Source organism: Corvus kubaryi, unplaced genomic scaffold, assembly GCF_017639235.1.
Source record: "Corvus kubaryi isolate FWS band 111438036 unplaced genomic scaffold, C.kubaryi_AGA036_p1.0 74, whole genome shotgun sequence".
Lineage (NCBI taxonomy): Eukaryota > Metazoa > Chordata > Aves > Passeriformes > Corvidae > Corvus > Corvus kubaryi.
The window spans coordinates 17,527,568-17,554,999 of record NW_024582061.1 but is presented as its reverse complement, the minus strand read 5'-3'; the positions used below and the strand labels follow the sequence as shown (position 1 = coordinate 17,554,999).

General features: G+C 49.3%; 5 protein-coding genes across 5 annotated transcripts in view; 3 read left to right on the top strand and 2 right to left on the bottom strand.

Moving 5' to 3' along the window:
- The first annotated feature begins 1,453 nt into the window (after positions 1-1,453).
- On the top strand, positions 1,454-11,247 carry LOC121675430 (cytochrome P450 2D14). Its single transcript, XM_042050915.1, has 9 exons — positions 1,454-1,851; positions 4,084-4,255; positions 4,960-5,112; positions 5,711-5,871; positions 5,995-6,168; positions 7,967-8,108; positions 8,688-8,875; positions 9,812-9,953; positions 10,082-11,247. The coding sequence occupies exons 1-9, from the start codon at positions 1,639-1,641 to the stop codon at positions 10,258-10,260; spliced, it is 1,524 nt and encodes a 507-aa protein (XP_041906849.1). The 5' UTR covers positions 1,454-1,638; the 3' UTR covers positions 10,261-11,247.
- A 622-nt stretch (positions 11,248-11,869) lies between these two features.
- On the top strand, positions 11,870-13,738 carry NDUFA6 (NADH:ubiquinone oxidoreductase subunit A6). Its single transcript, XM_042050924.1, has 3 exons — positions 11,870-12,052; positions 12,236-12,351; positions 13,553-13,738. Exons 1-3 carry the CDS (start codon positions 11,926-11,928, stop codon positions 13,682-13,684), a joined length of 375 nt encoding a protein of 124 aa, XP_041906858.1. The 5' UTR covers positions 11,870-11,925; the 3' UTR covers positions 13,685-13,738.
- Positions 13,739-15,717: 1,979 nt separating this feature from the next.
- On the bottom strand, positions 15,718-18,268 carry SMDT1 (single-pass membrane protein with aspartate rich tail 1). The gene is made up of 3 exons (XM_042050926.1): positions 18,046-18,268; positions 17,371-17,511; positions 15,718-16,006 (listed from the first exon to the last, which is right to left on the bottom strand). Exons 1-2 carry the CDS (start codon positions 18,199-18,201, stop codon positions 17,374-17,376), a joined length of 294 nt encoding a protein of 97 aa, XP_041906860.1. The 5' UTR covers positions 18,202-18,268; the 3' UTR covers positions 15,718-16,006; positions 17,371-17,373.
- Positions 18,269-18,485: 217 nt separating this feature from the next.
- On the bottom strand, positions 18,486-24,980 carry PHETA2 (PH domain containing endocytic trafficking adaptor 2). The gene is made up of 3 exons (XM_042050923.1): positions 24,892-24,980; positions 23,816-23,912; positions 18,486-23,304 (listed from the first exon to the last, which is right to left on the bottom strand). The coding sequence occupies exon 3, from the start codon at positions 23,294-23,296 to the stop codon at positions 22,484-22,486; it is 813 nt and encodes a 270-aa protein (XP_041906857.1). The 5' UTR covers positions 23,297-23,304; positions 23,816-23,912; positions 24,892-24,980; the 3' UTR covers positions 18,486-22,483.
- A 292-nt stretch (positions 24,981-25,272) lies between these two features.
- Positions 25,273-27,432, top strand: part of NAGA (alpha-N-acetylgalactosaminidase) — a 6,225-nt gene continuing 4,065 nt past the window's right edge. Inside the window, 6 exon segments of the mRNA XM_042050916.1 lie at positions 25,273-25,323; positions 25,325-25,392; positions 25,394-25,588; positions 25,954-26,128; positions 26,273-26,450; positions 26,730-26,824. Coding sequence (XP_041906850.1) covers positions 25,273-25,323; positions 25,325-25,392; positions 25,394-25,588; positions 25,954-26,128; positions 26,273-26,450; positions 26,730-26,824 — 762 coding nt within the window.

Below are 27,432 nucleotides of genomic sequence, written 5' to 3'. Positions count from 1 at the left end.
TGTGTGGGATGGCTCTACTGACTTTCTCTCCTTTATCAAGAAGTCTGTAGTGAGTGCCTGGCACAACACTGCTCCAAAAGGAGCTTTGCTACCTTCTCCTTGTCCACAGGCACTAAGCTGGCCCATCACCTCTCCCACGGCCAAGTTCTGGGCACTCTTTTACACAGCACACAACCACCCCTCACTGTTTCCAGCCTGTCCTTCCTGAAGACATTGTGCCCATCTGTGGCAGCTCTCCAGGCTTGTGAACCATCCTGGTATGTCTCTGTAACTCAAAAGAGATCACAATTCTGCAGTTGTGTGGGGGCTGGTAATTCCCCCAGTTGTTTCCCATTCCACATGTTTGTTTACAACCACTTGAGACAAACCCTGAACCCTGAGTCATGATGGTTTCAAAACAGGATCCTGCTGAGCAAGGTAACCTCAGCACACAGACAATGGGCACTGAGGTGCCTCCCCTCCCAGGGGAAGGGGCATTTGAGGCCCTGGCTGCACACCAGCACTGCCTGCACAGCGTTTGCGGGTGCATTGCTTTGCAGCCTGAGCTCTCCATCACTGCTGCAGCGATTGCTCCATTAGGAGTTTTTTCCCTGATCATGCTGAGATCACAGATCAGACTGTGATGGGCTTACTGCTTCATTTTATCTAGAACTGTCTGTCCTAAGAGCAAGTTTTATTGATCTCTGATGGCAGAGATGCCAGGAGCACACAGCTGTGCTGCTTTAAGAAATACTTTGACTAACTCCATAATTGTGTTGGCATTACTGCTGCCCCAAAGGCTGCAAATTTGAGGCCCCTTGTAATACATGTGATTTCTTCCTTGTAGCTGGCCTGTGCTCTACAAAAGCCGAGGTCATTGTGCTGACTGACATTTGGAGTTTGATAAAAATTATTAATCCTAGACACATAAATGATTTTTTAAATCTCAGGTGACTGTTTTAGGCTAATTTCTGTAATAAATGCCTCCTGTAAGGGAATGTTTGACCTAACCTGACCTTTCTCAAGTTCCAGCGGAACTTATCCTTAGCCTGCCAACAGAAACCCAGGTGATCTGTGTTTAGGAGCTGCTTCTTCCTTGACTTATCTGTACTAACAAGAAGGTGATACACATTCAAACAAACTCTTTCCAAACTGCCCCACGAGAATGCAGCAAGACTGGCTGGTTGTTGTGACCTTCTCTTTGGCTGCGAGAGAAGGCACCCAAACACCCAGAGCTCACCCAGCCCTGCCCCACTGAGGGCATCGTTGGCAGGAGCTGCCACTTTCAGCAGGGACAAAGGCCTCTGAGCTCGGGCTTTGGAGGGGGAGAAGGGGGAAGGAGGTAGGGGGTAGTGGGGGGGGAAGTGGGGGGGAGGAGGAGGAGGAGGAGAAGGAGGGATGACCCTCATCACCACTCCCCTAAGGCTGAAGTGAGCAGAGGAGGAGCTTATAGTTTGAGCCAAGTTTCATATTCAGAGGTCAGCAAGTGCAGGGAGAGAGGTGCAGCAGAAAAGGGCAGTGTGGGGAAGAGGAGAAAGCAAGGGGAAGGGGGCAGCTGTCTGGGCAAGAAAGTGAGAGAGAGGAGAAGAGAAAAGGCAAAAGGAGGCAGCAACAGTCTTGAGTCAAAAGAGGAAGATCAAGGAGTAGACAGGCTACAAAATGGCATTGCTCCTGTGGCTGGGGTCCCAGCTGTCATCCATCTGGAGCAACATCTCTATACTGGGAATTTTTCTTACAGTGTTTACTTTACTGCTTGACTTCATGAAGCGCAGGAAGAAGTGGAGCCGTTACCCGCCGGGCCCAGTGTCGCTGCCGTTCGTCGGGACCATGTTCTCCATTGACTTCCACAAGCCCCACCACTCCTTCAGCCAGGTGAGTGCAATCCCTGCGGTGACACACTCCACATACAATCAACTGCGGGCCCAGGAGGGGTGGGTCACACCCTGGCATCAGCTACAGGTACATAACACAAAGAATAGGAATCTTCAGTTCCCCTGAAGTTACTAGATAGAGATGAAAGACTAACTAGCAAAAAAGATGAAAGAATGTAACAGTATGCACACAAGATGATAAATGTAGCTGGGAACAGTGGATAAACAGATAATGGGGAATAGAGTAGGGGTTTTGGCAAGTTATGTAACAAGAAGCAACAGCACATGACCAAAGAAAAAGTTCAAGGAAAGGTAATATGGTAATATTGAAGCACTCAGTGAGTATGACTCCCAGAGACACCTTTAGATGAGCCTGTAGGACCACAAAAGGACTTCCAGTAGAAGGTGGGTGCATGCAGGTAAGTCCTAGGAAAAGTGGTGTTTATGTATTAGCTGGGAAGCCCGCTGCAATGAATATGTATGATCATGATGGAATAAATCCCCTGTTGTACCATTCTATTAGAGGAGTCCAGTGCTACAATAAAGAATGCCTGCTTTCTAATACTTCAAATTGTGTTAGAAAGTTTATTTTTGGCCAATTTCAGTATTGAAATTGAACAAAGTCGAAGGGCAATGCCCTCTTCAGGATGAAGCAAGTCACTGCCTAAGGACACTGACCTAGCCCACACAGATAAAGAGATAATCACACACCAACACTTCCCAACTTCTATCTCCCCATCTCTGTATGAGCTCAGTGGGAGACAGTGCTGTACCCCTGGTGATAGGAGCTGGCTACCAACCTAACATGTGGGCAGGCTTGGGGGCAAAGGAGCAGGGGGATGTACAAACAAGGGAAGACAAACAAATATCTGTGGGCTGGGAACGTGGCTGTGGGAATGGCAGGCTTCCCTTCGAGTTACTGAAGCACGCCTGCAGGCGTGTGACAGTTCCAGTTAAAGAGATCAGCCTGTGGGATTTGCCCCAGCAGCAATGCCCAAAATCTCAGTAGCGTTCCTATTCAAAGTCAGGGCTTAGCTTTTCTCAAAGGGAAAGCACGGCACAGCTTGCAGCAGATAAACCACGGGGGTTTTGTGCTTCAGCTTGCAAACTCTAAAGGCCTCTTTTCTAGGACAGCGCTGTTCAGCTGTCTGTCCAAAACCTGCCAAATGAAGAAACTAAATATAGCATTTATATTGTTTGCTTGCATATAGTCCAAAGCTTACCATTTCCAAATCATATCACGTCAGGGTCATGCTAACCACAATCTTGACCAGTAATCATTTTTAATGACATATTTCTAGTGCCAGTGAAGTGCTAATTCCCTTTTCAAACCTACTGCAAATACAGTATTAAGTACTTCAATTCCTTGCAATGCTACAGGGCAAAAATGAAGAATCTTAGCTTTAAAACAAAAAAAAGAGAAGAAAAAGAAAACTGTGGCGCATTGCTACTATTGTACTGTCTTTGAGCAACGTGCTTCTGGGCTTTGTTCAGTGTTCCTGACTAGCAGGGGAGCTTTGACCTGCCTTCCCAGGAGTCTATGTCTGGTTAAAGGGCTTGTCTACCTGGAGAAGACTTTGCTCCATGGCCAGCTCCCATGGTGAGTGTATGGCTGACAGGATTACCTGTGCAGTCATCCTGATTCAGCATTATAAGGCTTACAGATCACAGCAGATGCAGGGTGTATGCCAGTTACCAGTCATACTAGATGTGTACACTCCTTTTAGGGAGAAAGCTGACCTGAAATTCCAGTGTGGAATTGCCTTTTCCAACCATGTTGCTGGAAACCTGTTTCTGAGTAGATCTTTAGGTACAAATGCATCTTTAAATAAAAATTACATATAACCTTATTATCAATATTTCCTTCAGCAGAAGCAGACTAACTCAAAACTTACTTACTCTTCCAGATCAAAATAAATAGAAACATTAGGAAATAATTCATTATTGAGCATGCAGCCTTTGAAAATCCCCAAAAAGGTTCTTGACAAAAAAAGAAGTACTTGCACAATGTTAATAACAACAGTTTGGCCAGGATTGATCCCTGCTACAGCTGCTGCTTGGCGCTGTTGTGAGCAGTTGCACTGCAAAGATAAAGGTCAAAGATCAGCTGAAGATCTCTGAATAAAAATACCTCAAAGATCACTAAATAGTAAAGGCCTTAAGGAAGGATATGATGATATTTCTGATGTTACACTCAGATAATTTTCAGGGACATGCTTTTTTATCTTGGCAGCTTCAGAAGAAGTTTGGAAACATCTTCAGTCTCCAGAACTGCTGGACCAACCTGGTAGTGTTGAATGGGTATAAAACAGTGAAGGAAGCCCTGGTCCACAAATCGGAGGACTTTGCTGACCGGCCGTACTTTCCAATATATGAACATATGGGCTATGGAAAGAATTCTGAAGGCAAGTCCCATGAAAATGGATATTGCTTGATGGCACTAGCATGAGAAGGATTGGGTAGAGGCAAGATTCTCTCGGTATGGTGCACTTTCTCATGTCCCCCTTGTATGTCTGGCACCCTTTGGTGGCAACAAACTTGGATTTGATTTAATGGAGGCTCCCCTTAGTGGTTGTAGTACAGCTCCAGCAAGCACACACCTCTTCAGCTGTGTAAGGACACCATCAGTGCTACAACTTTCCTGCCAGTGATTAGTGCTTATGGTGCTTACGTAAGACGAAATGCTTATGCAAAATGTTACATGCAAGTTGTTGTTGCAAAAAAATACGGTGACTTTCATCCAAGACAGAGTATTGTCCAGCATCCTGCCCACATCACATCCTCAGCTCCTGTGTGGTGGCACAAGTTGCTACCCAGTTCACACAAGCTATGGGAACAATGCTGAATGGTTTGGAGGGGTGATTCCTTTATCCTTAGCAGCCCTTGTTGCTCCCATTGAATCCCCCTGAACCTTTGCCAGCCATGCACAGGCATTAGAAGGTGCAGTGATCCATTTCAGAATTGCTGTATGAACAAGCTGCACAAGGTCAGACTGTTTCATCTATCCACACAGACCTGTACCTCCAGACTCACAATTGCTGTTCTGTAGCAAAATTTGCTTGATGTAAAAGTCAGATATCTGACATTTCTTGCTCATCCACAATTCCAGGGATTGTTGTAGCAAGATATGGGCATGTCTGGAAGGAGCTAAGGAGATTTGCACTCTCTACCCTGAGGAACTTTGGGATGGGAAAGAAATCCTTGGAGGAGCGAGTGGTAGAGGAAGCTGGATTTCTTTGTTCTGCAGTCAAGTCTAAAGAAGGTTTGTGACATCCACAAGGATGGGTAAATCACAGAAAAAGGCAATACAGTGATGCAGAGAGAAGAAATACTACAGCCACTCTTGTTTGCATGCAGTGCTCTCTTTCCACGCAAATGCAGTTTTTCTAGTCTATGTACATTCCTTGGAGCCACTTCTGCTTTACACAGTGGGGCTACCACAACACTAATCCATTTGAAACAGTAAACAAAGAGGAAATTAGAAATAGAGGGGTAAAACAGAATTATTCGCAGAGCTCAGTAACTCTATGAAGTTTAGTGGAACATATTGATATTATCATATGCAATAAAAACGCAGCTGAGAGTTCACAGCCTGTCATCCAGACACAGAACAAAGTGTACCTGTCAAGTCACAGAAAAACTCAGTTTTTCTTGGCAGTTTTCTCCTTTAAACACAAATCAAGCAAATATTAATAAGAATGAGATGATCTTCACCTCCTAGTATGATGCTTTGAGTGGTGTGGGGGCTTTTTCTCCTGGTGTCATCAAGGAAGCATTTGTGTATTCTCATTGCTGAGAGATGAGGTCCAACAGCTTGGTGTTGCTGAGCTTCATGGCTTGGTCTCCATTTCCATTTTCAGGTAAATCTTTTGATATACATGTTCTTCTAAATAATGCTGTCTGCAACATAATCTGCACCATTGTCTTTGGAGACCGTTTTGACTACGGTGACGGAACATTCAAGAGGCTGTCACAGTTAGTTCAAGATTCCCTGGATCAAGAAACTGGATTCCTGCCTCAGGTAAACCAAAAGCTGTAAGAAGCTGCCCTCTATTGCTTGAGAGAATTGTGTTTTCATATTTTTTCTTTTTTTGCATCATGTAATGTCTTTTCTCTCCCTCTTTCTCCGGTTCTCACACCCCAGCTTCTTAATGCTGTGCCCATTTTGGTGCGCATCCCTGGACTCCCACAGAAGGTCTTTCAAGGACAAAGGGAGTTGATGGACTTCATAGATGTGGTCATAGACAAGCATATGAAGACCTGGGACCCTGCTCACACCCGAGATCTCACAGATGTGTTTTTAAAGGAAATGGAGAAGGTAGGGTGACACCAGCAGACCCTCCGGAGTCAGGAGTTTCTTGGCCTGTTCAAGCTTGTGAAGCTGACTTTCCTCATAGAGCTGTATAAAACCTCTTAGCAACTAACTTCCTACTTTTTCATTCCACATTGCATCTTGAGATGAAAGGTGTTCTTCATGCCATAACCTCTTTTATTGTCTTAAGACACTATATTATCTGCTGATGCTCTTGTTTCCATTTTGTACCTTCACATTTCCTTCAGAATCTAGCAACTTCCTTCTTTCCAGCCTACAAAAATTTGAAGGCTTTTAAAAGGCAATGATTGAGAATCCACTAATAGTCCCAAGTTTGCACCAGGGAACAAGTCAGCATGCAAGATTCTGTGTCATGTCAGTGCCTCAATGACTGATGCCTCAAAATCAGCTACGAAACTGGAGCAACAGACTGGCTTTTTGGTGTCATTGCCCCGTCTGTAGCCTGTCTTTAAGCCAAGTTATGACTTGAAACAACAGTGTCTCCTTTAGGATGTGTATTTTTTAATGGCTTGCTAAGAACTAGTTTGCTAGATATCAGAAGGCCTAAATCTGAACTTCACTAAAATTAAAAGGAGTCTTCAATTCAGTCAGGCACAAAGTCAGTATAAGACCAAAGGTATTTGGGTCAGCCTATCCATCCACCATATGTTTCTGCACATGGATTCACTAAATGTCAAGTGCCAGATGAGCAATATTAGCAAATTCTGCTTGCAAATCGTTTCCACCATCCAAATCCTCAGGCTGGACTGCTGCTCTGCATAACAAACCCTGCCATGCTACGGGTGTCGGGCACCTCCAGCTTATGTGTTGCCCCCCTCAGCTCACATGGGCAGAGCAACATGACCTACATTAGTCTACACAGTGGTACAACTTGGAGGTGGATGTGAGCCTGACCACGCTGCCTCTTGTCACATCTCTCTTCTGTTCACTAAGATCACCTGATAAGCCAGTCTGATAAACCCCTCTCCTGAGTTAACTTTGGTCAAGTCAGTCCCAAACTCCCTTCTCTGAGATCCTTTATTGGAATAACAGTTGAGTCTTAAATGCATTGTTAATTGCTATCCATATTACGACAGCATCTAAATATACAGACTAACTTAACAGAAGCTAGTCCCTAGGAAAGGGAAGTACAAAAAGGATTAGAAAAGACAAGTAGATGAACTCATGCAGAGAGCTTGTCATATCTCATATGCTAACAAACTTGAACTCAATTAGCATTTGGATGAGAGACCAGTTTTGCTGAAAGTGGTGTTGCAGACTTAATAGGCAGCAATAATACCCTGATCAGTTTTTTTTCAGTTGTAAGAAAATATCAGGGCAGGAGCAGCAAGAATCTGTAATGCATAGCTAGAGATAACCCCCTTAAAATAATGCTAATTTTGCATTTGCCACATCAATGCAGCCTCCTCTCTACTCTGTGGCTTTTATCATCTGATCAAATCTGAATAACTGTGTTCTACCTTCTTTGGGGGAAGATGTTACAGTGAGTGGCAGGGGTCTGCTGCCTGTTTGAGCTGAGAGCACAAGGTGTTTACTTCTGTCCTGAAGGCAGGGGTAGCATTCTTCTCTGAGTATATTGGAGGTGGTCAAGGACTTTCAAATACAGAAGGTAACAGGGTTGTAAAGCTCAGACTGTCACCTGTGCTGTGCTCCACTCTCCCAATGAAAAACAGGAACACACACTAAAAAGTGGACCTAGTGCTTCTCAGTACTTCTCTGGGCAGTGGTCTTCTTGCCCAGCAAATACCCCAGCTCCAGTCACCCACTTGTTTGCTCTCCCTAGGGTAAGGCAGCTGAAGAGAATGGGTTCCACTATAACAACCTTCGTCTGGTGGCTGTAGACCTGTTTACAGCTGGTTCTGAGACCAGCTCCACCACTCTCCGATGGGCATTGCTGTATATGCTTCTCCACCCAGAAATACAGAGTAAGTCAGAATCTTACTTACAGAAGTGTGACCTCTTCCCTTCAAGGCTCATTTTTCCGCAAGAAGGCTGAATATCTCTCCATGGATTTTGCAATGAGGAACAGTTTTGGTGATTGTTGGTCTAGCAGAAACCAGGAGAAACACTTCCCAAACAGCTGTTCTGGCAAGGGGGAAGCCGTGATAAAAAGACTGGAGTTGGAAGGGCAAGTTTTCTCTCTCCTTCATTTTGAGGGCTTCACCTGGGGACTTGCAGTGGTCAGTGCACCCTCTTCCAGTATTTGGAATAGATGCTGATCAGTTTAAATTCTCAAATGCTGCTTGCCTGGGTACCCTACAAGCTGCATAGAGGAAGGGTCATGTCAAGTGGCAAGGCCTTTATTAAAGATGCTATGAGCAAAGAACAGTTATACAGAGACACCGGTCAACTGAAAAATGCCTTCCCATCTGGTTTCTGTTCCTATCTCTAACTGCTTGTCTTGTTCTCACACAGTGCCTACAATCTCAGGCAGTCAGTCTTCCTTCAACTTGTACCAGCTCCTTCTGGTTATCTATGAGTCCTCTTATCTATTCTGCTTTCAGGTAAGGTCCAGGCAGAGATTGATAATGTGATTGGCAGAGAGAGACCCCCCACCATGAAGGACCAAGCAAGCATGCCTTACACTAATGCTGTGATCCATGAAGTGCAACGCTACGGGGATATTGCTCCTGTTGGGCTACCTCACATGACATACCGGGACACAGAGTTGCAAGGCTTCTTTATTCCCAAGGTGACCGTGACCAGATAAGCAATACAGCATCCTCTCCTTGTGCAGATGCCAGGCATGGAGTGGGGATGATCCCATCCAACCCTGCAGTGTTGCATTTCCAGCCCCAATTACAGTCACTGTTGAGCACTAAAATAAGACATTTTGAAATGCTAAATTCAGGCAGATGGTCATATTTGTGCTCTACGCTTACGCTTGTTGTGTGGGAACCCAACTGCAGTGGCAGCTCAGTACAAAGGTTTCCTTTCCTCTCAATGAGTCGTGATATTCCCTGCCTGTGTCGGAAGGAGCCTAACAGGCTCTCTGGAGGCACGCAACACCAGCTTACTGGCTTTCATGAGATGGTAGTAGTTAAATTCTAGCTCTGAAGCTACTCAAACACCATTGGCATTCAGACCAGCTCCAAACTGTGACAAGCAGCTGCCCTGAGAGCAGTGGCAGAATTCAAGACTGGGATTTTGTTGGTTTTTTTTTTTTAGCCTTGTGGTATCTCCTCTGGTTTAGAACCTTGACATGTGAAACAGGAAAGCTTTGCGATTTTCCATGGTCCCTGTGAAAGTTGGACTTTGAAGTCGGTCAGTCAGCTTTTTCTCTGCAGCTATAAAACAAGTCCGGGAGGATCTGAGAAGCAGAGGCTGCTTCCACTGAGTAACCATGAAATTGGCATTTGCATGCAACAGCCTTTGAAAGGATACAAATTGCAGAAGTTCAGATGCTTCAGAGTGTAGGGCAGGCACCATATGCCATTGGAAAAGGGCCCTGCTTTACCTCTGCTTCAATAACATGCAGAAGTGGAAATGGGTGCCTTATGCTGAGGCACCAAACGATGGTTGCTATTAGATGGGAGACACAGACTAAAGAGGGACCAGCACTGTTCTGTTGTGCCAAGATAATGCTGCTGTTCTCACCTAAGTTGTTTCCTCTTGTGGGGGAGTGCAGGGGACAACAATCATCACCAACTTGTCTTCCGTGCTGAAGGATGAGACACACTGGGAGAAACCACAGGAGTTTTACCCTGAACACTTCCTGGATGCAAACGGGCAGTTTGTGAAACCAGAGGCCTTCCTGCCCTTCTCAGCAGGTAAATATGAGGGGAGGATCCAGGTGCAAGTCAGAAGCACAGCAGGAGGGTGGTCTGCTCTCCCTGCAGCAATTCCAGCATGGATTATTGCCCTCTTTGACAAACACTTTCTACTCCCTCTCTTGCAGGTCGCCGTGCTTGTCCAGGAGAACAGCTGGCCAGGATGGAGCTCTTTCTTTTCTTTACCAGTCTCTTGCAGAAATTCACTTTCGTGCTCCCTGAGGACCAGCCCAGGCCGCGGGAGGACGGTCACTTTGCTCTCACAAACTCCCCACACCCATACATGTTGCGAGCTCTCCCAAGATGAGTGCACAGCGCTCTCCTTTCACTCACAGACCACCACCCACCCAAACTCTGTCAGAAACAGCTTAGGCAGGATCATGCCAGGTTCCAACTCAAGTCTGTGCAGAAGGCCACATCTGTGTAAAGCAAGGATCTAGGCCAATATCTTGTTTAGCTTAATTCTAGTTGTGGATCTTGAATCAGACAAGAGAGCTTCAGCTTAAACAACAAGGTGACATTTAAATGTAGTTTCAGAGTAGTGCTCCTGAAAAATCTTACCATTCAAGACATACATGTCCCCTTCATTCCTTCCTGTTTATTACATACTGCCATGTCTTGCACAAATATGGCATTGTCTTAATTTATAGCCTCAAAGAAAGTAAGTTTTAATCCTGACAACCCTTATGTCACGCTATGCTTCCAGTAGGAGTAAATACCAAGGAGTACAAAAATAATCCATATGGTGTTTCAGCCACAGAAGAAGGTCATTTGGGAAATATAGAAATTTCTATAAATACATTTAAAGAGAAATCCTGGTGTTTAGATTTACTATCTCCTCTAATTAAAACTTTTTTTTGGCAATACATAAAGTCAGCTCTTGGGCAGGTTTGGAACTTGCAAAGGGATGGAGTTACACTCTTTGAAACTGTATGGCCATGGATTTCAGAGTTACCTTTCTCTTTCTTCCTGCAATATTCCTGACAAATGGTTTTGCAAGATGTAAAGATATGTTAATGTTTAAATTAGTAGTAGCTGCCTTACCACATCTGAAAAGACAATAGCACGAAGGAGCTCCTATGTATAACCACCACTAAAAAAAAAAAAAAATCTGAAATCAAGTGCACGTGTGTAGTAGTAATTTTGTGTAATAGTAATTTTGGAAGCTATGAAAGCTATTGAATTATACGAATACTTATTAACATAATTAAGATTTGTACTTGAGCAGGAACTGCACATTTATGCTTTTCATCTACAAAATAACTTGAAAGAATAAAAATGATGTGAAATCTTCTTTCTTGCTCCTCCCTTTGTGGTTGCCTCAGTCCTGCTGTGCTCCTGCCTCTGATACCTTTCTCGCCTCACACCCAGCGCCACACCTGCGTCTTTCAAGATCATTTCAGTGTTACTTTTCTGGTCTGTTCAATGACACTGAACTGAATGTGTTTGGGTTTATAGTTGCCAGCACACACCTAAGTGTGTATAAAGAGAACTTAACTTCAGAGAGGGTCCGGGCATTCGTGTATTTGGATAAAAACGCGGGGATAGCTAGGAGAGGGACTGTGTTTCTAGCATCCAAGAGCGCACTGAAAGAAAGTCCAGCTGCACGAGCGAACACGAGCCGATTGCGGCATTTGGAGGGGCCAAGGGAACAAACACACCGGTCCCCATCACAGCCCCAGCCCCGCCCTGCGGGCGGTGCGGGCTCTGAGGGGCGGTGCGGGCTCTGAGGGGCGGTGCGGGCTCTGAGGGGCGGTGCGCGCCCGAGGTCCTCAGGAGGCGGGGCCAACACGGGCCCGCCCACCGGCTACTCCACCCCTTCCATCAGCGATGATTGGCGTTTCTTCTGACCAATCGGATGGGAGGTCGCCGCCCCGGAAGGCTGGAGTGGCAGCTCAGCCAGCCAATAGGAGAAGTCGCCGTGCCTTGCGCGTTCCCGCGGGCGGCGGGGGAAGGTGGCGGCGGCGGCAAGATGGCGGTGGCGGGCAAGGGAGTTGTGTCGGCCGCCGTGAAGCCGATCTTCAGCCGGGACCTGGGCGAGGCGAAGCGGCGAGTCAGGGAGCTGTATCGGGCCTGGTACCGCGAGGTGCCCAACACGGGTGGGTGAGGGACTCGAGGCCTGCCGCGCGGGCTCAAGGTCGGAACGGCCTTAATGACATTGGGTGAAGCCGGCGGGCATCGCATGAACGAGTGCCCGTGTAGCGATTTGTAGGTTGCACGTTGCCGGTGGAACAAGTGCAGAGCGACGTGGATGATCGCAGTAGATGTTGTGTTTCTCTTAGTGCACCTGTACCAGCTGGACATCACGGTGAAACAGGGGCGTAACAAGGTGCGGGAGATGTTCATGAAGAATGCCCACGTTACGGATCCACGCGTGATAGACATGCTGGTTATTAAGGTACAAACAGCTATTCCTGAGTTGTGGAAGCTGCAAAGAATGTGGGTGATTGGTGGTGTGATGGAGGAGAGGGACAGCTTTGTACTAGTCTGTCTGTGGAGTGTTGTCTCTTGCAGTTGGATTGGTTTATCTGTGTCAGCAAACCTGTTGATAAGGGATGAGGCTGCTTTAGAATTCAGCAAGTGTATGTCAAGCAAAGCGGCAGTTAAAATACTGAGTTTGTTGTTTATTTTTGTTGCTTGCTTGCTTTTCTTTTTTTAACAACAACAGTCAAAGAAAGGGAAAATTAGGTGCTGCTTACTGGTTTACTATTAAAAATGAACTTTCTACCCTCTACAGTATTTCCTTGGATAGGAAAATGGTTTTCTTCGCTGATTCTGAAACACGTAGTACAGCATCAGTGGTTGGTGGGAGACTGGTTTTGGGTGGCAGAACACTCCAACTCTGTAACACATCTGTAACCTGGTGTTACAGGCCTGAGAGACCTGTCTGCTTCAAAGCAATAATCAGCACACCAGGCTTCAAAATGTGTCTGAGCAACAGTAACTGACCTCTGCAGCTCCAATGCATTAGAAAGCTTCCAACCAAGGATTGCCATGCTCACCTGTTTTGTTTCTTGCATTTTGAGACAATTACTCTGTCCTTATATGATGAAAAATTCTGGAAACAGAATCCTAGATAGTATGGGAGGTGACAATTCCAGGCAGTCTCATTTTGCTCTGTGCTACCATCCTACAAAACCGTTACAAAAGATTGGAGTCATGGAGAAGGTGCCTATCTCTGTGGTGGTGATACTGGTGCAAAGCACTTGGCAGCAGTTAATTTTACAGCGAACATGTTGCTGTTCACCCAAATTCAGTAGAGGTGCTTGAAAGTTAGGAATGTTGTGTAGAATTTTATGGGAGGTGCTAGTCATGAGAGAAACAAAGCAGGCTTTAAGAAGGGGACAGAGTCTCTTGCCTGTTTTCACAGGGCTGGGAAGCTCTGCTGCAGAGACATCAACTTAAGTCCCAAGGCAGGAACAGTATATTTGTGTCCCAGTGTAGGTGATGCATGCAGGCTGTAGGAGTACAGAACTGTTGATGCAGCTATTTTTTTTACTTAGGTGTTTCTAAGTGCATTCAAATAACTTTCACAGAGCTGTGTGGTTGGACTTGGGCTCTAACTTGAGAACTAGTCTAAAATTCTTGTCTGTGTGCAGGGCAAAATGGAGCTTCAAGAAACCATTCACGTCTGGAAGCAGAGGACTCACGTCATGAGGTACTTCCACGAGACGGAACCCCCGCAACCTAAAGACTTTCTGTCCAAATTCTATGTGGGCCACAATCCCTGAGAAACCGACTCTGTGTCTTCTTGCCTTATATTACAAATAAAGTTCTATACAATAGAAAAAAAAATCCATACAAAGAGATTCTCTGGCATCTTAGGAGCCTAATGAGTAGGTGAATCCAGAGCATGTGCAAGTGATTATGATCTGTTTGAAGAGCTGTAATTTCCTAGTTTTGCCAGTGTGCATTTTCAGAGATGGCATTTGTCCCATCACTTGCCCTGGGGCGTCTGCTGAATAACCACAGCACAACCTGGCTGTGGGGCTTTGTGCTTAGCCTACAGCCACATCTGTAGATGTTAGCTCTATGAGGAAAAGAGCAGGCCTTCAGAAAAGCCACTGTAGTCGCAGAAATATTCTTGTGCTTGAGGCTCATCTGTAGGTTCATCTGTATTCATGCACTGTCTTGCAATTTCATGCTATGACTTTGTTGACCTTGTGTTTTTTATTGGACATTAGTCTCCTTAGTTCCTCACAGAGAATATATAAAATCCAATACGCAAATAAAGCCTTGTGCTTTAAAACATCAGCAGAGTTCATTTCTCTGCTGTAAAATGAAATCACCTGCAAAAAGGGGGGATTGTACTGTTTTCTAGAATAGGAAGGGTCTGTAAGGGCTTCTGAAGTTCAGCAGGAGATGGTGTCCCACCATCACCTCCTCCACTGAATCAAGAATTAGTAGCTCCCTTTGGAGAAGGGTAAGGAAATTTATTCTTTCACCAGTCAGAACAGGTTTTCAGTGGGTAACTAGGTGCTGGAGCTCCCCCAGATGTGACTAGCACTGGGTGTTTGTAGTACACTCTTAACTTCTTTTTATCCAGCCTAAATAAAATTTTTATCCAGTCTAAATACTGGAGCTTTCTTCCCAATATGAGGACTGTAACACAGCACTCCTCAGGGATGTGTACATAGGTACCTTCAGAGGTGGCATGTTTTTAAGGACAGGGTTGACACAGTCAGGGCCCAGGACAGACTGTGGGATAAAGCAGTGAAAAGCATTTGGGCAGCAGGTAAGACAGCAGCAGGTACGTGTTTGGCTCTCAAGAGCAGCTGAACTGGAACAACCACTTCTCAAGTGGCTTTGGGGAAGAAGGGGGCAAGTCAGATACCAAGTGACTCAAGAACCTGACAGCTGCCTTCAGCTACAGCTCTTGGGTTTCCTCAGATTACAGGCTCCCTTTTTAATCTGTAGCCATGCTGAGAGTTACTGAGCTAACATTAAAAGCTGTACCAAAGAATAAGGGAGCAAATGTGGCTGTTGGAACTATACACCCTGCCCAATGTGTGCAACATTAAAAGTAACTTCAACAGCAACACCAGTAAGGAAGGGAAAAAGTGGGCAGTCAAGAGAAGAGGCCAGATCTAGTGACCAGAAAACATGAGACACTGCGGCAATGCTGGCTTAAGAAAAATAAATAACTGACCGACCTCTCAAGGTTTCAGTTTGAGAAAACAGGTGGTCTGATGCAACTAAAGATACTCTTCCTGTGCCATAGCAGCAGAGAAGACCTTCTAAGTCTATTATACAAGGATTTAAATGCAATAGTTAACACTTCTATGGAAAGAGGAGTTGAAGTTCATAAACCGTTAAGAAAACAAGTATGTTAGGGCTCTTTCAGAAGGAAGTACTGAACTACCTAGGAAATAATAGATACCTGGAGCCAGTGTTCATTTGCCACTTGTGATCTCAACTTTTGCCAAAGCCACTCAAAGTTTTAACTCTGTGATGATAATACTGTATTTAATCTTCAGTGAGGTGAAGTTAATGATGCAGCCCCTATCAGATACAGCTGCTAGGTTGTTGAACCACAGCGCCCTTGTCAATGTGCACTCCATTCTTTTATGGGGCTGTGTTGTGGGGCTGCTGCCTCCCCTAGGATTCCCCATGTCCTGTAGATCAGTACTGAGTTACTGAAAGGACTCAAAAAATAAGTATGAGAAGAGCCTCCCTACTGAAACAGATATACAGATGTAGAAAGGTTAAGACAGAAATGGTAGGACACAGACAAATAATGTATAAAAACAGAAGACCAAAGTTGTACATGTCAATCTCTTGATCTTTAATTAAGTGTTTCCCATGTTGCTAATTAAAGGCATCCCAAGCAGTCCTTGATGAGGTGAGTGTGTGTGTGCAAGGATGCAGGGCCTATCAAGCACTTCCTTCAACCCTGATCTACAGATTTCCATCGTACAGAGATGCAGGACACTCACTGGCAAAAGGGGATACAAAGCCCCCTGTCCCGTTTAGGAAGGACAAAACACAGGTGACAGATGTTAGAACTATTGTTTTGTCAATGGCCTTTTCCCTTCTGTTCTTCTGTTCCAGTGCTGAAAATAGAAAAGCAAGCTGTTACTCTTCAGATACACTACTGAGCTGCAGTCTGTATCCTCCTCCCAAAACTACACAAGATCAGGTTTACATAAAGGGAGTTTCCAACAGGCCAGTGCAGTCTTTGCAATCTTTTAAGTCTTAGTTGTTAGCTGCACAATGCATGCTGGAAAACCCCCTTACAACTGGAATACATCCACCAAACTGATTATAAAGCAACACTACAACAACTTCTCTAAAACAGTTTCTTTGTTCTATAAAGAATCAAATACACCCAAACTCAAATCTTCACGCAAGGGCAAGCCAAACAGAATAACATAAAATGGTAGAAAGTGTTGCATATAAAGGTGCAGATACAGGTGAACTTATTTCCACTCTTCCTTTCTACAGTGAGTCTGAATGGTCCAACTACTCCAGAGGTAAGTGCTGTAACACCCACCAGACAGTTTGTTGTGACAGGTTTTGGAATTCTCTTAAATTGTTCACCTAGATCAGAATTTCAGACAATAAGTGATTCTGTTTTAAAAGAGTCATTCTGTGAATTAGGAGAAGACTTTTAAACAGGTAAACAAGTAGAACAAAATCACAGAATCATTTGGGTTGGAAAAGACCTTCAAGTTCATTGAGTCCCAACTGTTAATCCAGTGCTGCCAAGTCCACTGTTAAACCATGTCCTTACGTGCCTCATCTACATCTCGTTTAAATACCTCCAGGGCAGGTGACTCCACCACTCCCCTGGGCAGCCTGTTCCAATGCTGGACAACCCTTTCCATGAAGAAATATTTCCTAGTATCCAATCTAAACCTTCACTAGCACGACCTGAGGCTATTTCCTCTTTTCTATTGTTTGTTACTTGGGAAAAGAGACTGAACCCTACCTGGCTAGAGCCTCCTTTCAGGTAGTTGTAGAGAGTGATAAGTTCTCCCCTGAGCCTTCTTTTCACCAGGCTAAACATCCTCAGCTCCCTCCAACATTGCTCATAAGACGTGCTTCAGACCCTTCACCAGCGCTGTTGTCCTCCTTTGGATATGTGATGTAGTAACACTGAAGTATCTCTGTTGTCTGCGGTACAGACCCTCACTGACTACAGTTTATTTTTGATTCAGCTGACGATCTAAAACACCATCAGTATTTCCAATCTCTAAGAAATGCATGGTGTAGAGATTGCACAGATACCAGTCTGGCCTACTCTGGTATAAAACAAAAAAGTTCATAGCCAAAGGCAAATCTGTGTCCATGTTAACTGCAAGTGCGTCTTTTAAGCTGTTGCTGGCTGTATTTCCTTATCTGAGATTCTCCTCCCTTGCCCCAAGCCAAACGGGAAGCACAAATAATTAGACTGCTGGTGCAGTTTATGACATACCTTTTAATCATCGTCATCGTCATCCTCTGGGACAAAGATATCATGTTCTTCAAGTAAGGCTGCAAAGTTCTTACTGATCTGAGTACCAACATACAGGAAAGGGATCACGACGCTGAACACTCTGAGGAGGCCGAAGGGCGTCTGCAAGGAGTCAATTGCAAAAGGTGGATCTTTACATGCAAGCGAGTCGCACTTTGGCTGAACCGGCGCCCTCCCGGCTCCACAGGCGCGCGGAGGGCCCGGGAAGCGGCGGGAAGAACACTTTGCGTCCCTAGTGCCAAGCCCCGGTCACCGCATCGCGCTTTTTTGTAGCCTTGGTGTATTATAAACACTCCCGCACCAGCGAGCGGGGAGCCCGGAGCAGGGAACACCCGTAGCTCAGGAAGGGGGGCGGCCGCGGGTGCCAGTGCGTAGGCGGGTGTTGCTCTCCCCCCTAGGCCGCAGCGCTGCCCTGCTCGGGGGGACTCGGGGGACACGGCCGGGTCAGCCCCGCCCGCTCGGGGGGACGCGGGGCTACTCCCGTCTCCCTCCTGCGCCCCCGCCCACAGCCGCCCCGCTCATTGGCCCAGCCGCTGTCACTCACCCCGCCGCCCCGCCCACAGCGGCTGCGCCCGCACCGATTGGCCACCGCCGCCGCCCGTGGCTGCCGCCTCCGCCCGCTCGCCCCTCACTCACCTTAACTGGCTTGGGCAAAATGGCGCCGCTGCGGGTGACGATGGCGCCCCGGGAGGGCACCAGCGGCACGACCGAGGCCCGGCACGGCTCGCCCCAGCCCGCACGGCCCGAGCGAGCCACGGTCGCCGCCAGGAGCCGCCCGGCTGCCGCTGCCATCGTCCCGCCCGCCCCGAGCCACGGCCGAGCCCAGGCGTCACCTGGGATCTCGCGAGGCTTGTGGGGAGGCGGTGAGATCGGCGCTGCGCATGCGCGGAGCGAGACCTGCCCGCCCCCCGCCTTTATCCCCGCCGGTGTGGGGGCGTTTCTCGGCGCCCCGCGGGAAAAGAGGGCCCGGGCGGGCTCCCGGCGCCTCCCGGTAAGGGGAAAACCGGGCCGGGCGGGAACGGCCAGGCCTGCACACACGCCCCGGGGCGTCACGGCTCCATTGGCAGCGCACGGGCTACAAATCAAACCGGTTTATTCGGCTTCACGGCATAAAATACAAACTCTAAACAATGTAATGAGATGCGTACTACAAGTTCCGCGTGTAAAACAAACTAAACAATGTAATGCAATGTATAGTACAAGTTCCGCGTGTAAAAACAAAGGCGCATGCAAAACCGCCTCTTAAAAAGAGGAACACGTCCTGCGTAAAATAGAAGCACTTGGAAAGGCAGGAGTTGCTCGTAGTGTTTTCCAGGTAATTGTGCGGAGAGAAGACAAGTTTGGTGCCGGTGAAAGATGCCCCCGTGCATTTCAGTGGGGGTTTTTCAGCTTCTCTGCACAGGCACCCGAGAGGTGAGATTGAGGGGTCGTTCCCCCAGGCACTATTAGTGCAGTAGCTACTGTAACACAGAATGTCTGGTCTTGGTCATCATTGCCCACCACGTGGCTAAGAGTGGCCACGGGTAAAACTTTCAGGTTACTCTTCACCTGGACTCAGTGGAAAACACCAGTTTTACAAAGATAAGATGTGCAGAAATAATATATCACAGGCTCAAATCTGAAATGCCAGCCTCAGAAAAATGTAAGGATCTAATCAACTATTTTAGTGGGATTGGGAGCCCTTCTTGGCATAGCTTACACAGGCCATGTCAGAATTGCCATTCCTCTTTCAATTTCTTTTAAATTTTAGCACTTTTCTCTCATCGCTTGTGCACTAAAGAAAAGGATCTTACTTCAGTATTTCAAGAAAAGTACCCATTCAACTTCAGTGTTCAGCTTCCATTTTGCCAAGGAACCTGTTTTGTGCTGCTCAGACATTCTCTATTTTTAAAAATAAAAAGGGAAAGTGGAGGCAGGAGGTGAAACAGTCCAAACCTGAATGACTGAAGAAAAACCCTGGGGTGACAATCAGTCTTATTTTGCTGTCGGGGACAATGTGCAGTGAAAACTCTGCCTTTCCTGTAACAATCTCTGCCTGCAGAAAGACAGACAGCTTGCCTGCTCCATTAGCCAGCTGAATGTTCAACCTCAGGAAGCTGAAATCCTGACCTCCTGCCTGGGAGCTGCTTCAAAGGCACTGCCAGCACAACCAGTCAGCTGGGCTGGCTTGATAGCCTCCGTGTCCGAGGTGGCAGTGGAGCACTCAGGTGCTTCTTGCCTAATGAAGCAAGTGCCAGTGGTCATTAAAAAACTCCCATACAAATTTGGGCGTGGCTGCAATTATGGCCCTTTTCACTTAGAAAAGGGCCAACCCTGCTATGACAGCAGGATGGCGAGGAAACCCTGATCAAGTGCATCCAAAGTCATGCAGTGCTTTGGAGACCTAGCAAAGGCCCAGGCAAGGATGGCTGGGCCAAGGACAAACTGGATCAGGATTCAGCCATTTTCTTGTCAGCGCTGCAGAATAGGACACCAAATTACTCCAAATGCAATCAGAGGGAAAGCAGAGTGCAGCGCCTCATTTGCAGGATTTGGGATTTAGTTGGGATATGTGCTAACGCAAAGGTAGGTAGTGTGGAAATTGTGCCATTTGAATGGGACAGATTAAAGCATTAAATATAAGCTCTTTAGTAGTGTTACGAGCACAATCCTGGCTTATTAAAACAAACTAAGCTTCTTAAAAGTGAAACTGTCCTTAAATGAATAATACTGTCTCAGTTCCAGTTCTGACAGAACTGGCTTTGTTAATTTATTTTTCCTTTCAAGTCACTCCCAGTTCTTGTGTCTCGTGTAGGAACTGCCACTACATTTTGATTTGTTTTGGAAGTTCAGTCTTTACTGTCAGACTGCCTTATGTTAATCTGAGACATCAGGAATAGTCTCTCTGTATTACATTAAAAAAAAAAAAAAAAATAACCACAGGAAAATGCTTGACAAATTTGACCTTGGTCCCAAAATACCCATGCTCAGAGCAAGGAGGCACCAGGTAGTGCAATCCTGATACTGCTGCCCTGGCATGGGAAAGGGGACACATTTGCAGCCAGGAATGCTGCAGCACTGAACTCTTCAAGCAGCAGGGTAGGGAGGCAGGAAATGGCCCCTACGTCCAACCAGCTGAGCTGCTGATGAAGCCAGGGCCTTGCCCCACGGCCACCTGCTCCTGATTTTTCTGAACTGTTTTCACAAAAGCAGAACAAAAATAATCCTCCCAAACTTGAAGACCCTTACTGTGAAGTAATACAGCCACGAACTGGAGAGGACTGGATTGCATTACTCACAAGTGAAGGTTACACTTTCACTGCCCAAAGTCGTTTCTAAGATCTAACTTAAGATCTGATTTCCTCTGATATACCATCAAGCCATAATTAGGCAGGAGGCTGGAAGCTCATCATCCAAAACTACCAGAGACTTATTTTAAAAGGCACCAAGAGTTAATAGAATTAATTTGATTTCTGCATTGGCTATCTCTACTGGCTATTGCAAAGTAGGAAGTCGAATGTGTTTTAAGTCCAGAAAGGTTCCAGTCAGTCATGACCTGAAATGGGCTTTTGCTTTCCTAGCAAAGCTCTTTAATAAAAAAGACAATAAAAACAGGTTTAGATGGGAACACTTTTAGATGGGAAGCATGCAACTAGATAAGGGAGATTTTTAAACCCCATCCCAAGGGTGTTTTAGTCCCTGGACTAGGCACCCACCTACTTGTATTGTGTGCCTTGTGGCCAAGGTTTCTGACCTACTGATGGACAAGTCTGTTTCCATAGTGAGGCGACAGGCATGCCTCCCTGCAGCCCTCCCAGCCCGCTGGGAGGATAGGATGTGCTGCAGAGATCAGCCAAGCAATGCTGACATGAAATCAGAGGGAAGTGCTGGCAGGCCAGGTGCAGGCTTGGTAGAAGACAGCAATATGGCTTTGACGCTGGAGAGGCAAGCCCAGACACTGCCAACACCCGTAACTCACTCCCACTCCTTTACTTTTCCTCCTGAGACCAGCCCTCTCTTCCTCCCTCTCCTGCAAAGCCTCTCCTCCAACTGTGCAGCACTGCCAGGAGCTGGGCAGAGCCACAACACTAAGAGAGGCTGTGCAGGAGTGTGCCTCTGCACACCCTCTTGGGCAAGCAGCCCGACGAGCTGATGGAGCCCTATATGGCACTTTGCAGGGGCTGTGGTCTGAGCAAAGGCTGAGAAATTTACTCCTGGCCAGGCAAAGAGGCTTTAGCATCCCTGTTTTGGAACAGGGAAACCTTGAACCAGAGATATTAACAGGCTTGGTTACCGCTTGACAGAGTCCAGATCAGCCCTGGGGAGCTCCTGGTGTCCTCACTGTGGCTTCAGGCCAAGCTGTGTGTCTCCATTTCAGGCTTGCTGTTGAGTATGAGCACCCAAAGAGACAGCTGCAAGACCATGATACCCACATCCTGAAGGATTTAGCTGGGAGAAGTGTTAGTGCAGATGAAAGTACAAAAACAATGCAAGAGCCCCAGCTGCTGGGCCAGCAACAGCTGCAGTGGCTCACACGTCCTGTAGTGAGAGAGGCACAAGGCTGGAGGCACGTGCCGGGGCCAGTGGCCTGTCGGAGGCACTTCATAAGAGCCCAGCCTTATCTGCTGCAAAAGAACAAAGGCAGAAGAACTTTGGCACAAGACCACAGACAGTAATAAGCACTGACCAAAAGCAAACTTCCACACTGAGAAACAAAACAAAAGAAGAAGTGGTGAAGGAGAGGCAGGGGATGAAACACCCAGAGCATCCACCACGTCAGGACAGCAAGCGGCCCAGCCCATTGGCTGAGGTTCATTGCATACGTGCTGATTTGGGCAGCTCCTATCTCCAGCAGAGAGAGTTTAAATAAAGGTGGCTCCCCTGGTGTTACACACTCTGTCTGTATAAAGCCTCATGGAAATGAAATGTGAGGTTTAGGGGAGATTTGAGTCCCTCCCAAGTGAAGCATACACACACCGCACACTCAGCCACTTGTGAGGGCAGGGGGCAAGCAGAGTCCCTCCCTTCACTCTTCCTGCACGTGGGACAGGCTGCCAGGCATCAGCTGGCAGTGACTTGCGTCCTGCGCCCCCAGTCACGGGTGTCCCCTCTTCTGCCTCTCCTGCCACTCCCGTCTCAGCACCGCGATCTCCTGCCCGTACCAGTTGTGCAGCTTGGAGAAGCAGATCGTTTCTGGTGACACTGGGCTCTCCAGCATGGTGGGTGAGAGGCTAGGTGCTGGGGATCCTGTGGCGCTGCTGGCGCCCGAGCGCCGGCGTGGAGGCAGGGGCGGGGGCTTAGTTTGCCCCCCATCATAGTCAGTGCAAGTGGCCCCACCGGCAACACAACCACCACTACCCCATGTGGAGTAACCATTCTCCAGGGTGGTGGGCTTCTCCTGGAGAGGCAGCAAGGCAGGGTTGGAGAGATGCCTCTTCCTGCCAGAGGAGGAGGACCTCCGTGGAGACTTATGGCAAGCGGCCAAGCTCTTGCAGGCCTCCTCCAGCTGCTTCTCCAGCTCCCTTACCACCAGCCGCATGTAGTCGAAGCTGGCCCGTGAGAGTGCCTTCACCCAGGCCTCCATGGCAGCCTGCCCATCAGCCACCAGCACATAAGCCCTGGCACCAGCGTCATCAAAGCGGATGGCAAAGGCGAACTCTTCAGCAGCCTCGCACAGCTCCACGGTGCAGCCCTCCAGGACCACCAGCCCCACGGGCTCCCGGCTCTCCCGCTCCTCAAAGTAGAAGAGGAGGTTGCCCTTGAGGACGAACCAGCGGCGCTGGTAGGAGGCGCCATGGTGGTGGGCATGGTGGTGGTGCCGCTCCACCCGCTTGCGCAGGAAGCCGGCATGGTCAGCGGGCGAGTCACAGGTGGCATAGTGGGCCACACTCCGCTCATTCAGCTTCATCGCCCCACCTAGGAGGCAGAGGAAGACAGGGGGAAGAGGTTGTCTTGGTGTGAGGAGCATATCACTGGCCCCACCAGAAGAGGCCTGATCCTGTCCCCAAGGAAAAGCAGCCCCAACTCCAGCAGCATCTAACCCAGCAGTTACACCTACAAAGAGCAGGCTGGTTCCTCACTGCTGCAAAGAGGTCACTACCAGAGCATCACCATCCAGACACCTGCCTTCTCTGGGAACGCCAACACCGCTGTTTCATTTCTTATTCCACAAGTGACCTACTTTGCTGGTTTTATACGGGGCACATCAAAGAAATTTGCCTGTCTGCCTGTGAGGCATTAATTTTGCTCTCTATTAGAGGGCAGGATAAGGAGATTGTTTCAGACCCCAGGGCTCTGGAACTTAGATTTCTGCACCGTTTCCCTACTCCCTGTCTCCATGCAGGACCACCCACCCCCACCAGCCCTCCGGGCAGCAGCACTCCCAGCTCCAGCAGGTTCACCAGCAGTGGGGTGCAAGGTGCCATACCAGCTGTGCAGGTCAGACTGCAAACCCTCGCTGTCTTTCTTGGCCAGGCTGCTCCCTCGCCAAGGGTCTCCGAAGCTTCAGCATGATGAGCCCCATCCTTTGTTAGAGAAAAAGGTGCCAGAAATGGAGTTATGAACCAGAACGGTTTGGGACTGACAGAGCTAAGAGCTGTGTCACTCCCACCCCAGAAAGCCAGGGTCCTCACTGCAGCCAAGTTGCACTGGAAACCGGGATGGCAAAACTGGGGGAACATGCACTGGCTTCAAAGCCTGAGCCCCATCCCAGCTCAGTGCTCCTGTGGGTTTGTTTTCTGGCTCCTGGGTTTGTTTTGGGTTTCTTAAAAGAAGAAAAGAAATGTTTTGTAGAAGCTGTCACGGCCCCGTTTGTGGAGGCCCTGTGGCAGGCGACTTAGCAAGTCGAGGAGGACAGAGCCTTGAACGACAGAGCCAGCACAGCCTTTGTGGATTGTTCAATTGCAAAAGGATTTCCAACCGCTAAAACTCTACACTTAGAAATATGCAGAAAACAAACCACAGCCACCACTCCCCGGGCAGATTTGGGCGCTAGGAGCTCCCCATTGCTGAGCAACATCGAGTATCCCTCCCGAAGCCCTTCTCTATCATCAGGGCTTGTGGGGCACGGCTGAGGACATGGGGGCACGGACCCCAGTTGAAAAACGCACAAGACCCCGATCAGACACATGGAAAGGCTGTTCCCTGGGGGTGCTCTGCCCTGGAGAGCCTCCAGCCTGGCACACTCAGGCTGCGGACAGCCGGGGCGGCCCAGGCCGCCCTGACGCGAGGGGCTGTGGGGGTCCCACGTGTGCAGTGCTGGGCTCTGTCTCTTTGTGTGCGGGCGCACGCCTGTGCAAATGGGGCTGCAAGTCTTTGTCTGTGTGTGTGCCCCTCCGTGTGTGTGTTCGTCCTGTGCCTGCGACCCCCGCGGCCCCGCGCCCGCTCCCGCCCCGCCGCCGCCCTGCTCCGGCCCGGCCCGGCCCCGGGGCCACCTGGCCCTTGCCCAGCGCCTCCCCACCGACGGCGGGACCCCGACCCCGGCCCCGGCCCGGCCCGGCTCACCTCCGGCCGCTCCTACTCAGCGGTGCGGGGCAGCCCGGCCCTGCCGCGGCCAGGCGGGGGAGGGCTCCTGCGGCCGCCGGGGCCGTCCCGCCGCGCCGTCAGCACCGCCCCGCCGGCGGGCGCTGGGAAGCGGGGGGGCCGGGGCACCTCAGCCAGACCGGAGCTGTGTCCTCCCCCAGCCTTTCGCTCTGCCCGACACCTCCGCGGGGTCGTCACCTGTGGGGGGACCTAAACCCTCCCCTCCCAGAGTCACTGTTGGGGTGCAGCAGGCACGGGGGGCGGCGGTGACAGGGTGCCAGCAGGGGGGCGCAGCTGCAGTGGGGTGCAGCACGGACGGGGTGCGATACTAATAGGGTGCAGCTGGGCGGGGGGGCGATATTAATGGGGGGGCACGGCTGTGGGGTGCGACACCAGCGGGGCACGGCGGCCACGGGCGGGCGGGAAGGAGGCGTGGGCGGTCGGTCAGGTGATGCGGGCGGCATCATGTGAGCGGGGCCGGGCCGGGGCCGGGAGAGGCGCGCAGTGCCCCGGCGGCAGCGATGGAGGCGGTGGTACTGAGCGGGCTGGCCCTGGCCCTGGCGCTGCCCTCCGTGGCCCTGGAGAACGGGCTGGCGCGCACTCCCCCCATGGGCTGGATGTCCTGGGAGAGGTTTCGCTGCAACGTGGACTGCCAGGCGGATCCCCGCAACTGCATCAGGTCAGCGGGTGGGGCTTGGTCGGGTCGAACTTCAGGCCCGGGATGGCTCTGGCACCTTCTGCGTCCCTGGGACCCCGGGGTGGTTGGTGCCTGGGAGGCGGGCGGCTCAGATGCCCCGGTGCTGGGCTGGAGAGTCCCCAGAGCTGAAGGATGTGGCCAGGCTTTGCAGGCAGTCGGGGAAACGCTTCCCCCTCAGTGAGGTCAATAAACACGGACAGGGTTTACATGGGAGCCCTGGAGACCCTCCTAAGGCTCAGACCAGCCCTCCAGCGCCCCCAGTTAACCCGAAAATCCCTCTGCCTGCCTGACCTGGTGAGGCGCAAGGGTCGCAGGGTCTCAGCCTGCCGTGTCCCCTCCATCCACAGTGAGCAGCTCTTCTTCGATATGGCAGACCGGCTGGCAGAGGATGGCTGGAGGGAGCTGGGCTATGAGTACATCAACATTGACGACTGCTGGTCTGCCAAGCAGAGGGACGCGGCAGGACAGCTGGTTCCCGACCCCAAGAGATTTCCCAGTGGAATTAAGGCTCTGGCTGACTACGTGAGTGCCTGCTGGGGGCCGTTGGGGATCTCTGTGGCCCCATGCCACCATGGTGGGAGAACTGGGAAGGAATGGAGGACCCTGGTACCTGGGAGACATCTTGGATCCCTTTGTTTGCTCCTTACAGCTCTCTTCTCCTCACAGGTCCATTCCAGGGGCCTGAAGCTGGGCATTTACGGTGACCTGGGCGTCTTCACCTGTGGGGGCTACCCAGGCACTATGCTGGAACACGTGCAGCAGGATGCCCAGACCTTTGCAGCGTGGGGTGTGGACATGCTGAAGCTGGATGGGTGCTACTCGTCTGCAGAGGAGCAGGCAAAAGGTAAGAGTTCACCAGCCTGTGGTGTTCCTCCCCCTGCTACTTTGGTTGGGGCTGCTGACCCTCTGCAGAAACACTTGTATAGCCAGTTCCTCCCTTGTGTCTCCTCTTGCAACTCTTGGGAAAAGAGGCAAGAGTTTGTGTGCCCTGGAGGTGGTATAAGGCAGGAAGCCAGGCTGGCCTGGGAGACCTCTTGCTGGGTGGGCTGGGACAAAGGCTGCAACTGGGACATGGGCTGCAGCCAGCCACCCCCTTCACTGGCTGTCATCTTCTTTCCCTAAGGATACCCAGAAATGGCGAGGGCCTTGAACGCCACAGGCCGCCCCATCGTCTACTCCTGCAGCTGGCCAGCGTATCAGGGGGGTCTTCCCCCCAAGGTGAGGGTTTTCCCATCCGTTGGCAGGTTCCCATGTCCCCTGTGGCCTGGATGAGCTCTGGCTGGAGCTCCAGGAGCAGGGTGTTACACCCTGCTTATTTCTCCACCCCTGGATGGTGCTGCAGGTCCCCAAAGGGAATGTGGTCTTCCTGGCAGGCATCTGGGGACACTTGGGGGTCCCAATATGGCTAGGTGATGGGAATTTGTGGGAAGAAGGCTCTGGGGTGTACCCTCTTCACCCTACTCACATGGTGTGGGCTTGGTCCTGACAGTCTTCTTATGAAACAATCCTGTCTGGTTTCAGTGCTTGAAATAGGATAATCCTCCTACTATATATTTCTTGAGAATTGGTTGTACTCACATATTTCCTCTTTCACTTTTTGAGTCAATCCTGAGCTGCCCTCATTGTTGTAGCTGATAGCTTATCATATTTCCTCATGGCCTCTGTGGTTGTTTTGCCAGACATCCTATCGTACTGGCATATGCCCAGACATTGTGGGATATGACTCTGTTTTGCCTCCTTACCCTTCCCTCCTTGCCTTTCTCCAGATTCCTCTGCCTTTCTGTCTCGGTTTTGAAAGACAGGTGTCTGCTAAGGAAGGCAGAGGC

Coding starts and splice junctions, on each gene's coding strand:
- PHETA2 (XM_042050923.1), bottom strand. CDS start 23,296: ATGAAGCTGAATGAGCGGAGTGTGGCCCACTATGCCACCTGTGACTCG.
- NDUFA6 (XM_042050924.1), top strand. CDS start 11,926: ATGGCGGTGGCGGGCAAGGGAGTTGTGTCGGCCGCCGTGAAGCCGATC. Junction 12,053..12,235: donor CCGCGAGGTGCCCAACACGG/GTGGGTGAGGGA, acceptor TGTTTCTCTTAG/TGCACCTGTACCAGCTGGAC. Junction 12,352..13,552: donor TAGACATGCTGGTTATTAAG/GTACAAACAGCT, acceptor GTCTGTGTGCAG/GGCAAAATGGAGCTTCAAGA.
- SMDT1 (XM_042050926.1), bottom strand. CDS start 18,201: ATGGCAGCGGCAGCCGGGCGGCTCCTGGCGGCGACCGTGGCTCGCTCG. Junction 17,512..18,045: donor TTTTGCCCAAGCCAGTTAAG/GTGAGTGAGGGG, acceptor GACTCCTTGCAG/ACGCCCTTCGGCCTCCTCAG.
- LOC121675430 (XM_042050915.1), top strand. CDS start 1,639: ATGGCATTGCTCCTGTGGCTGGGGTCCCAGCTGTCATCCATCTGGAGC. Junction 1,852..4,083: donor CCCACCACTCCTTCAGCCAG/GTGAGTGCAATC, acceptor TTATCTTGGCAG/CTTCAGAAGAAGTTTGGAAA. Junction 5,872..5,994: donor AAACTGGATTCCTGCCTCAG/GTAAACCAAAAG, acceptor CTCACACCCCAG/CTTCTTAATGCTGTGCCCAT.